Source organism: Leopardus geoffroyi, chromosome A3 (genome assembly GCF_018350155.1).
Source record: "Leopardus geoffroyi isolate Oge1 chromosome A3, O.geoffroyi_Oge1_pat1.0, whole genome shotgun sequence".
NCBI classification, from domain to species: Eukaryota; Metazoa; Chordata; class Mammalia; order Carnivora; family Felidae; genus Leopardus; species Leopardus geoffroyi.
Window position 1 is genome coordinate 29971278 of NC_059336.1, and position 11010 is coordinate 29982287.

Here is an 11010-nt window from a genome sequence, read left to right on the forward strand (position 1 = left end):
AGGTTTGCAGCCCTTGCCCAGAAGGAAACAGCTCTCAGAGGCAGATTTGGAGGCGCCCGCGGAGAACGCGAACCGCCCAGAGCATAAGACTGCAGCTCATTACCGTGAAGGTTCTTAGCCTCCCTCGGTGCCCCCTTCCCAGAGTGGGGAGAAAGCAGGGTAGGGGGCGGTGGTTGCAATGGTCTCTCCTGGTCCTCGAAAAGAGCGCCCCTTGGCGGGAGGGCCTGGTCTCGACCGCCAGTCTCTGGAAGACCTCGCAATTCCGGCGCAGACGGGCCGCGCCATTTTCCCCCCTTCTAGCGCCCGGCGCCCCAGGCTGCTCAACCAGATAAGAGGCGCTCTGCTCCCGGAATCTGAGCAAGGAAGCCGGGCCCCCAGCGCGGACTTCTCGCCCCAAAGGCAGCTAGGCTGCCGCTCACAGAGGACGCGCTTCCCGGGAGCTTAAAGCTGCCTTGTCCGGGACACTAAGCCGGAAGCCGTGCCGCCCGCTTCCGCGCGCCAGCCGGAAGTGCCTGCCACTCGAGGCAAAGGGGCTTCCTGTGGGTCATGCATGCGGTTCGGCATGGCGGCCCCCTTAGCCGGGAAGAAGATCGTGTTTGTCACGGGGAACGCCAAGAAGCTGGAGGAGGTGCCGGGAGGGCGCGGGAGGCCGACCAGTAGGCGGCTGGGGGGTAGCGTGTGGCAGGGCCCGCTGAGGATAGGGCGGAGAGAAGCGGTCTCCAGGTGGAGGGGGCACGGAGAGGCGGACCCGGGCGTGTGGAACGGGCTGGGCCTCGTGGAGTGAAACAGCCTTGTGTGCGGAGTGGGGCGGCCGGTGGTTGGCCTTGATAGAATGAAGGCGTTGACACATCCGGGCTTGTGAGCTCGGGGTTGCGGGAGCCAAAGGAGTGCCGGGTCCATAGTACCTGCCCTCCCAGGGGTCACCTATTAAGCTAGACCCCAAACCGTGCCTCTTGACACCCCTCTGGAGCTGATCCAGGCCCCCCTGCGGACCCAGGAGTGCCAGACAACGCGTGGGGCAGGCATCCAAATTGAGCCGTCCACGCCCCACCACGGTTCAGAAATGTGGTCCTCAGCCTCTCCAAGCCTGTTTCCTTCTCTGTGAAATGGGGATGATTTGAGAGGTCTGTTTCACAAACCAGTTGGGTGGAGGAGTGAGAGAGGCAATGGATCCAGAGTTCCTGCCTCTGGGAATTTGTGGCTAGCTGTGAGGATTCTGCGGGTGGACGGATAGCCTTTGGCAGCAAGTAATAGGGACACCAGAAGTTTATATAAACCACCAGGTGACTTTTCCTAGTAATACAATGTTACAATGTGATGTCTCACAAGACTTGAGCCTCTCAAGGGCCTAGCTAGTCCTTGTAATTCTCTCTGGATGCTCATCCCTTTCCTGCTGGTGTTTTTCTGCTTCCTTCCCTCCTGCTGGAGGGGGCAGTGAGGCTTCTGCCATACATTAGCCCTGATTAGCTTTGCTTTGGTCAAGGGTTTGCCCCTGCTCAGTCAGCCATGGCCAAGGAGGTGAGTCATGGTGCAAAATCGGTGACATCCGCTAGATATGTCTGAGGCAGACGAGTGGGATGCAGTCATTAGGGGCCCCTTCATTTGTCTGCGGTATAGAGAATGATAGCACTTCTGTACCAGTACAAGGTGTCCTACTCAGGAGCCAGAGCCCTGTGCTAACGAAAAGTTTGGGATCTTGAGGCCAGACCAGTCAAACAGACAAGTAGTGACACGCTGAACAGAGCACCATCACAAAGGAAATTCTGTTGAACAGTTCTCAAAATACAAATATTTGTAGGGGCGCCTGGGTGGCGCAGTTGGTTAAGTGTCTAACTTTTGAGCTTGGCTCAGGTCATGATCTCACAGTTGGTGAGTTCGAACCCTGCATCAGGCTGTGTGCTGATGGCATGGAACCTGCTTGGGATTCTGTCTCTCCCTCTCTCTGCCGCTCCCCAGCTTGTGTGCTCTCTCTCTCAAAATAAATAAATAAACTTAAAAAAAAAAAAAGGAAGGAAAGTTCAAAATATAAATGTTTGTGATCTAGTTAACATATACTTTATTTATTTTTTTTTTTTTTAATTTTTTTTTTTTCAACGTTTATTTATTTTTGGGACAGAGAGAGACAGAGCATGAACGGGGGAGGGGCAGAGAGAGAGGGAGACACAGAATCGGAAACAGGCTCCAGGCTCTGAGCCATCAGCCCAGAGCCCGACGCGGGGCTCGAACTCACGGACCGCGAGATCGTGACCTGGCTGAAGTCGGACGCTTAACCGACTGCGCCACCCAGGCGCCCCCATATACTTTATTAACGCATTAAAGGATTCAATCTAGCAGTGTGTAGTTAACCATACTTTTATTCATTTATTATTTTTTAATGTTTATTTATTTTTGAGATAGAGAGTGACAGAGCACGAACGGGGTGGTGGGGGGGTAGAGAGAAGGAGACGCAGAATCCAAAGCAGGCTCCAGGCTCTGAGCTGTCAGCACAGAGCCCAACTCGGGGCTCAAACTCACTTAATCGTGAGATCATGACCTGCACTAAAGTTGGAGGCTTAACCGATCGAGCCACCCAGGCACCCCTGTTACCATAATTTTAAAAGAGTATTGTAAATATTGTGAGATTCTGCTATAGCTATAATGGAATATGACAACATGTGTGATTTTATTTTTTATTTTTAGAGAGAGTGAGCAGAAGAGAGGGCAGAGGGAGAGAATCCTAAGCAGGCTTCGCACTTACTATGGAGCCTGATGCAGGGCTCAATCCCACAACCCTGGGATCATGACCTGAGCTGAAACGGATGCTCAACCCCACATGTGTGATTTTAATAGATTTAAAGGTCACAGGAACTGCTGATGCTGCTTTGGTTTTCTATATTCACAATTGGAAAAGATGCTAAATTTCAGCTAGGGAGTAGTGAAAATAAAAAGGTATTTTTTCCCATTCAGGTTTACAGGCTTCTTGAATTCTGGGTAACCCCTGATCGAGAACTGGAATAGGAGGCTAGGTAGAGTTGCAGGGAGCGGGAAGAAGGGGAGAGGGTATTCCGGGTAGCTGGTTAACATGAACAGAGAGACCTGAAGTAGGAGGGGTAGGAGGCTGAGCAGATGGGGAAGCTGACCTGCTGGAGTGGGGCCCTGAAGTCTGGAGTGAGGCTCATGGGCCTAATTTGGTAAGCCTGAGGGGACTGGCCCGAGAATTACCTGAAGAGAAAAGTGGACGACAGCTTGTGTCGTATGGGGAAATTGTTAACAAATGGTGATAAATGTTCTTTCATTTTGGAACAGGTCATTCAGATTCTGGGAGATAAGTTTCCGTGCACTTTGGTGGCACAGAAAATTGACCGTATGTCTCTGTTTTGTTTTATTTTTGAAAACTCGTTCCATTTCTCTGTCTCCCTGTGACCTGACTCTCTGTGTGTCTGTTTCTCCAATAAGTGCCAGAGTACCAGGGAGAGCCTGATGAGATTTCCATACAGAAGTGTCAGGAGGCAGCTCGCCAGGTGCTTGTTCCTCGCGTGTCCCTTACTTGTTCCTCTTGTCCTGGGGGCTCCTGGGGGCTGTGCCTGCTGGGCTCAGGCAGAGAATAATAGGGTGGGCACAGTTGGTCAAAACTTCAAGGACCTGCCCAGGCCAGCTAGAGTGGGGCCAATTAATGTTTCTTTCTTCTCAACATTGACTGCATAGTATCTCCCAGACCACCACACACACACACACACACACACACACACCTGTCTGATTTTCAGATACATACATTCCAGTCCCTACATTGTCCCCACACACATCTATCTACCGCTGCGCTCACACATCTCTGTGGAATTGAGAAAGAGCACTTTATGAAGAGCCTGAGTGTGAATCTCAGCTTTCAGCTCTCCTGTTGCTGTGCCTGGAATAAGCTTTACAACCTGCCAAGTTTTTGGTGTTCCTATCTCTAAAGTGAAGATAAGAGATTACCCAAGGGCTGTTTCCTGTAGCTGTTTCCTGCTGCTATAGATCACAACTAGCTGTGTGTCCGGCCCCAGCCAGGGTGGCCTAGGAATTCAGGCTAGGGACAGGGCCTACTCTTGGTCACAGGTCTCAGGGCTCCATTTCCATGTGCTGCAGGTGCAGGGGCCCGTACTGGTGGAGGACACCTGTCTGTGCTTCAACGCCCTTGGGGGCCTCCCTGGCCCCTACATGTGAGTGCTCCCCTTGCAGGCGCCTGGCCACAAAACCACCTGAACTTTGAAATGATTGGTTACCTAATACTGTGGGTCATTCACTGTCTTGGTGTCAGCACCAATATTTCACATTGTCCCAAGAAGGGATTAGGGATGGGGGAGAGGCATGCCTTTCTTTCTTTTGTAAAGTGTGAGAATGTGATTGTGTAAGTGGAGATGGGCAAGAGGAACCCACCCGCTGGAGAGGTACATTCGTGGCAGATCAATTTCAGGAAAAAGGAAATAAGGAAGTTGAGATCTGAAAATGGATTTCCTTAAAACTATCCAGTGCCCTGGACACCCTCAGATGGTCCTTGTGTATCTCTAGGATACAAATACCCCGATTTGAATACCCTTGGCCGGGGTTGGAGGACATACGCACAGAAGTGCTTTTGCTGGGTTTTGGATATGTATATGTTGAGCTTTTGGATCGCCAGTATGTCTGCCAGGGCAGCTGCACCTTACGTATATTGCACCATACCCTCACCAGCGCTTATTAGGGCTTCAGTGTTTTGCGGTGTGGGGGATGTGAAGTGTTAACCACATTTGGTTTTAGTTTGCATTTTTCTAATTACCAGTGAGGTTCAGGTCTTCATAGGTTTATTGATCTGTGCATTGCCTGTATGCCTCCATCCTTTTTCCTATCACTCCTCTTCATTTTGAATTACGGCATTTTCTGTCCTGTCATATGGCCGTCCCAGGGCTCTACTCCCTGGGGAGTGCAGCCCAGAGAAGATGGTAGGAAGCTCCAGCTGCTCCTGTTGTCTGATTCACCTTCGTTTCTCTTGCAGAAAGTGGTTTCTGGAGAAGTTAAAGCCTGAAGGTATTAATCTCCTTTATTATCTCTTCTTTTATCTCTTGGGAATTGAGAATCTGGAGGTGGTCCAGTGGAGGAATCCCGACTAGTAATCAGGAATCTCAGGTTCTAGCCCCCACCATGGAGCCTGTGTTCATCTGTTTCACTATCTATAAGGAGCAGCTGCCACTCTCCCTACACACACCCAGTTCCAGGGAGCTCTGAGAAGATGGGAGTGGGAGTGGGGGTGCTGTGAGTTTTGGAGACAAAGGCGCTGCAGTTTATTCTGGCTGAGAGGGCTGGCCCTATTGACTGCTGGCCTGTCCTTGCCTTAGCGAGGGCCTGGGCTGGGGGCTGGGGGACTGGCCGCCCCTTGCATACCCTGTCACGTTGTGGGCCAAAATGTCCCTTCCTTAGGTGCTTTAAAAACACTTTATATTATGGAGCATTTCAAACATATACAGTAGTAGAATAGAATAATGAGCTCCATGTGCCCGTCACCCAATTTCCAGGGTTATAAGCACGGAACCTATCTGACGACATGTATAAGCTCCCCAAATTTGGTGGCTCCCCCATCCAGGGACTCAGGGATGGGGAGTAAGGCTGGGAGCTGAGCTGCACAGCCATCACTGTATCCCCCCCGCCCCCCCCCCCCCCCCCCCCCCCCCACAGGTCTCCACCAGCTCCTGGCTGGGTTTGAGGACAAGTCAGCCTATGCGCTCTGCACGTTTGCACTCAGCACTGGGGACCCCAGCGAGCCAGTGCGCCTGTTCAGGGGCCGGACCTCGGTGCGTATGAATAATAGTTCCCCCATGTGCCGCCAGAGGGTGCTGTGGCTTGAGCCGATGGCCCAGGGTCTAATGCAGGAGGGTGGTGGGAAGGGCCCTCCTGGCCAGTTAGTTCCCAGAGCTTTGCCCAGGCATGCCCCTGGGCATGACAACCAGAAGTGCTGTCAATCCCCAAATCTATTTGACCTCTGAGGCTGTTGTTTCTGGGATACACACAGTGGCTCATGACTGTTGAGGCCTGGTATACCTAGAGCTCTGCACTGTGTGCCCTTCTAGGAAGCAGATCTGGAACTGAAGGTGACAACTCCCAGAGCTACATGGACAACCCCAGTTGCTTCCAGCTCAAGTCTTTTTATCCAACTGCTGAGGCTATAGCTTCCCTTGAGCATCTCACAGCCTTTCCAACTTTTCATGTTCCTGTGCAATCTTCTTCCCCTAGCTCGTTCCTTCCTTGGCTGCCCTTGAACACACCCATGCCTGCCTAGCACACCCTTGGGTTCAGAAACACACCCCTGTGCTTCTCACAGGGTCCAGACCACCTTCTGGGCTGGTCTGCTCCCCCGACAGTGCGGCTGTTCCATCCTTGTGTCGGGAGGATGCATTCTGGCACATCACTCCTCTGCCAGTCCCTTCTCATGATAAGATCCAGAGTCTCCTGTGGCCTGCAGAGCCATACCCCAGAGGCTCCTCTGGGGGTTGCCCACAGACATCTCATCATGCCCTGCTGGTTACATTTTTTTTTTTTTTTTTTTTTTTTTAATTTTAGAGAGTGTGTGTGCAGGGGAGAAGGGGCAGAGGGAGAGAGAGAATGTGTGCCCTGTTGTACAACAGATCTCTAGAACTTTTTCATCCTGCAAAATTGAAACTAAAACTCCCCCTTTCCCCTCCCCACTAAACCCTGGCAACTGGTATTCCACTTTTGTTTCTAAGAGTTTGGCAACTTCAGGCCCCTCCTATAAGTGGAATCCTACGTACAGTATTTGTCTTTTTTGTGGCTGGCTTATTTCTTAGTATAATGTCCGTCATGGATCATTTGTGTTGTAGCATGTGACAGAATTCCTCCTTTTTATTGAGGCTGAATAATATCCATTGTATGTATATTCACATTTGTTTTGTCCATTTATCCATCGATGGGCGTTTCAATTGCCTCCACATTTGGCTATTGTGAATAATGCTGCTGTGAACATGGGTGTGCAGATACCTCTTGAGATCTTGTGTTCAGTTCTTTTGGCTGAACAGAGCCAGGATTGCTGGATCATAATTGCTGGGAAAAATTAGTCGTAGTTGTCTGCTACTTTCACAGAAATGCTCTCTAGAAAATCAGAAGTATGAATGACTGCAGGCCCTGCTAATGGGGCTTGCTCCCTGGGGTCCCCGTTCCCTATTTCCTGTTGTCTCCGCACCTCTGGCTGCTTCACGCACTTTGTTGCTGGCCAGCCTCTGCTTTTGCTGAGGTGGCTTTGTTTCTTCTGGTTTTGTTCTCACTCGAGCTTTCTAAACCCAGTCACGTTGTCTTTTCTGCAACGCCCGTGCCAAGCCCTTCCCCATCGGGTCCTGACACCGGCTGTGTCTACCACCTGGAGTGTTCTTGCCCAGCACTGTATGTGGCTAAAGTATCTCCTCATGGAGTTCCTCATCTAGGTTACTCCATGCTGTTGTTCTTGAGCCCAGCTTCCTGTCTGTTCCCTCAAAGGCACTTTGCATTTGGTAATCGTTAATCTGTTGACTGGTGGAAAGCCTGTTTTGCGTAATAGACCCATTCTATGAGGGTAAGGCTGGGCCTGCTATTACCCAAGTGCTGAGAACACTACCTGCCCCACCATTCGTGGTGTGGGTGACGTTCAGAGTGGTCAGCTGTGGGCCTCGGTCACACAGCTCCCCACTAGCAGTAGCAGAATTTGCCTTTTGTCTGAACAGTTTGGCAGTTATGGCTACTGGCTCATCCTCATCCTCTACCGCTTCCCTTGTATTTATTTTTTTTTAAGTTTATTTACTTTGAGAGAGAGAGGGAAAGACCAAGAGAGCAAGTAGAGGAGGAGGAGAGGGAGAGGGAGAGGGAGGATCTGAAGCTGTAAGCACAGAGCCTTACGCAAGGCTCAAACTCCTGAACTGTGAAATCACAACTCCAGCAGAAACCTAGATGAATGCTTCACTGACTGAGCCACGCAGGCACCCCTTCCCTTGTATTTTTAAGATTATTATTATTGTTATTATTTTTAAGTTTTTAAATTTATTTTGAGAGAGTCAGAGCACGAGCAGGGAAGGGGCAGAAAGAGAGGGAGAGAATCTCCAACAGGCTTCACGCTTTCAGTGTAGAGCCCAGTGCGGGGCTCGAGCTCATAAACCGTGAGATTGTGATCTGAGCCGAAATCGAGAATCTGAAATCAAGAGCTTAACTGACTGAGCCACCCAGGAGCCCCTTATTATTTTTTAACTTTTATGGCAACACGACAGCTCATGATGCTGAGTTAAATTGTTCTTTGTTAACATTATTCTGTTGGAATTTGCCTATTACAGCCAGTATTTACTGAACTCATTTGTGTATTGGACACTGTGCTAAGTGATTTCTGTTTCTTCATTTAATTATTAGGGCCTCCTTTGTATTTTGAGAAATGCAGCAATTTATTTCACTTAGCATAATAAAAATGAGCGCCTGGGTGGCTCAGTTGGTCAAGCATCCAATTCCTGGTTTCACTCAGGTCATGATTTCACTATTGTGAGATTGAGCCCCACGTCAAGGGACAGTGCAGAGCCTGCTTGGGATTCTCTGTCTCCCCCTCTCTACCTCTCCCCTGCTCGTGCTCTCTCTCTATCACTAAAAATAAAACATTTGTTTAAAAAAATTGAGTAGCAGGCAGAGGGCTTCTTTGCATAGTTTGGCACCTTATAACTTCTATTAAGAGAAAATGTTTTCTGTCAGTTTTTTCCAAGTTGACTTTCTTCTTTATTGAGGTCACAGTTTGTGAAAGCTAGGGAGGGCAGGTGACCCCAGGGGTATCAGTGTATCTGTGGGCTCAAGTTTGTCATTCTTCCATGTGTCTGTGTGTGTGTGTGTGTGTGTGTGTGTGTGAGAGAGAGAGAGAGAGAGAGCGAGAGCGAGAGCGAGAGAGAGAGAGAGAGAGAGAAGGGAGAGCTGCCCCACTGCATATTATTTGTGTATTCAGCAAACATTTGCAGGTACCACGGACCCCTTGAAACCATATCTTTTGAGTAAATGGGGCTTAACCAAACTGAACTCACACTGGCTACTACCCTTCTCCTAGTGCATCTCCTCTATGGCCAGTGACATACCTGTCCCTCCCTTTCGTCTGGCAGGGCCGGATTGTGGTGCCCCGAGGCTGCCGGGACTTCGGCTGGGATCCTTGTTTTCAGCCTGATGGATACGAGCAGACGTAAGGAGCTCCATTTTCTCCCAGGGATGTGGGGTCAGGATAGCCACAGTCTGGGTTGGGTCAGCGCCCCGCCTCAGTGCAGGCACGCAGGCACGGGCGGAGCCAGGCCACGGGCTGCCGTTCCAGCTGAAGGCAGCTCCGCTGGGGTGGACTCAAGGAATCCGAGTGGGCCAGTCTCCAGCGTAGGGGCAGCCGGGCGGAGCTGGGAGTCCTGGGCGCCCAGGCTCCAGCTCGCCATGGAGCAGCTGCAGGACTGCGGCGCTTTCCCCTTTCCGCCCTGACAGTTCTGTGGGATGATTCGGCTTCCCCATCTGGTTTGGAAAAGCGTTAATATTTATAGCCTCTGGTGGGCACCGCATGAAACCCCCACGGTGCCAAGCGTTCTCAGTGTGTCACGGGAACCCACCCCCTTTATTTACACTGGACATGTTGGCCATTATTGGAATCAAGTGTTCCAGGCTAGAGGGGCCCTTAGGGAGTGTGGCCTGGGGCCTCACAATAGCCAGACAGGGCTGAGGACAACATGAAGCCCCACCGTCCAAGAACGCAAGGGACAGAAATGCTCTATGTCCGCTCTGTTCAATCCAACATGTGGTTAGGGTGACTGAGGTACTGAAATTATTTTTATTCCATTGTGGTAGATTTCAATTCAAATGGCTGCTTGTGGCTAGTGGCCACAGAGCGGACAGCACGGCTCTAAAGTACCCAAGTGGGGTGTGGGATTCTCACCTCACTAGAGTCCTGATGTGGAGGAGTGGCCACTGGCCGGCTGTCCCGTGCCACCCCCGCAGTACATGAGAGGAGACTGTCATATTTGCTCTGTCAGGCCCCACTGCTTCCTGTCAACAGATGACAAAGCTGATCAAATATGCAGCTTATCCCCCAGTCCCTGGCTTCCCTTAATGACTTTTGGACAGTAGAGCAAATCTAACATCTTTCCGCACTCATTAATATGGGTTTCCAGCTACAGGGGAATTTAAAAATCTCTCCAGTTTTTTAAAAAATTAACCCTGGCTGTCAGGAGCTGGTGGCCCCGCCACCCTTTCCTGGTGACTCCTTGAGCTTGGGGCTCCGGGACCCGTGAAGGATGCACACCCCCTGAATCCGGGCTCCTCTGAACTGCTGCTGTTGCCCCTTAGGTACGCAGAGATGCCCAAAGCTGAGAAGAACACCATCTCCCATCGCTTCCGGGCCCTGCTTGAGCTGCAGAAATACTTTGGCAGCCTGAGTCCTCCGGTAGCCGGTGACAGTCGCCCTGGCGGGGGATCTGGGGAAAGCTAGCCCGAACCTCCCCCATCAGGCACCCCTCCAAGTACTTCCTTCAGGGTTCCCACTTGCTAGGGGCGTTGAGACCACCTCACCAGCCCTGCTTGGAGGAGCAGCTGGCTCTGCTTGGAGAAACTTTGGGCAGGGACACCATTTTCTTGCCCTCGGGGATTCAGTGGTCCCTCCTGCAGCCCCTGGCTTAGGATCCTAAAAGGACCTTGGATGTTATCCTGGCCACATCAGGATGGAGGTTTCGGGAAGAACCACACAAATAGCCCTAGATGTGTAAAAAATGCAACAAGTAAGAGTACTGGAAGACACTTGTCTCCAAAATAAACGATACGTCCATTTTGAAACCTGCCCTGGGCAGTTGTCTGTCTCCCGAGTCCCTTTTGGCAGGAGCAGGAAACCTCTCAGGTTGGGGGTGATGGTGGGACAAGGGCGGCAGCTGAGGGTGCTGGAGTAGTGCATCTTTCCTTTCGTTCTTGACGTCTCTGATCACAAGCTGATCTTTTCTTGGCCAGATCCACACCGCCCACCCACCCATTGTGGGATGCCACCACCCAGCTGGC

The 11010-nt window shown here is 51.1% G+C and overlaps 1 protein-coding gene across 3 annotated transcripts; it reads left to right on the forward strand.

The window, feature by feature from the left end:
* Window positions 1–244: 244 nt before the first annotated feature.
* Window positions 245–10798, forward strand: ITPA (inosine triphosphatase). 3 transcript variants are annotated; one of them, XM_045445164.1, is made up of 8 exons: window positions 245–628; window positions 3286–3343; window positions 3436–3500; window positions 4102–4175; window positions 4988–5019; window positions 5665–5780; window positions 9096–9172; window positions 10312–10798. In XM_045445164.1, exons 1-8 carry the CDS (start codon window positions 551–553, stop codon window positions 10451–10453), a joined length of 642 nt encoding a protein of 213 aa, XP_045301120.1. In that variant the 5' UTR covers window positions 245–550; the 3' UTR covers window positions 10454–10798. The 3 variants fall into 3 exon arrangements, with proteins under 3 accessions (XP_045301120.1, XP_045301121.1, XP_045301122.1); XM_045445165.1 differs by lacking the exon at window positions 3286–3343 and having other exon boundaries at window positions 258–628; XM_045445166.1 differs by lacking the exons at window positions 245–628; window positions 3436–3500 and adding an exon at window positions 2529–3170.
* Window positions 10799–11010: the final 212 nt, after the last annotated feature.

Coding starts and splice junctions, on each gene's coding strand:
- ITPA (XM_045445164.1), top strand. CDS start 551: ATGCGGTTCGGCATGGCGGCCCCCTTAGCCGGGAAGAAGATCGTGTTT. Junction 3,344..3,435: donor GGTGGCACAGAAAATTGACC/GTATGTCTCTGT, acceptor TTCTCCAATAAG/TGCCAGAGTACCAGGGAGAG. Junction 9,173..10,311: donor CCTGATGGATACGAGCAGAC/GTAAGGAGCTCC, acceptor GTTGCCCCTTAG/GTACGCAGAGATGCCCAAAG.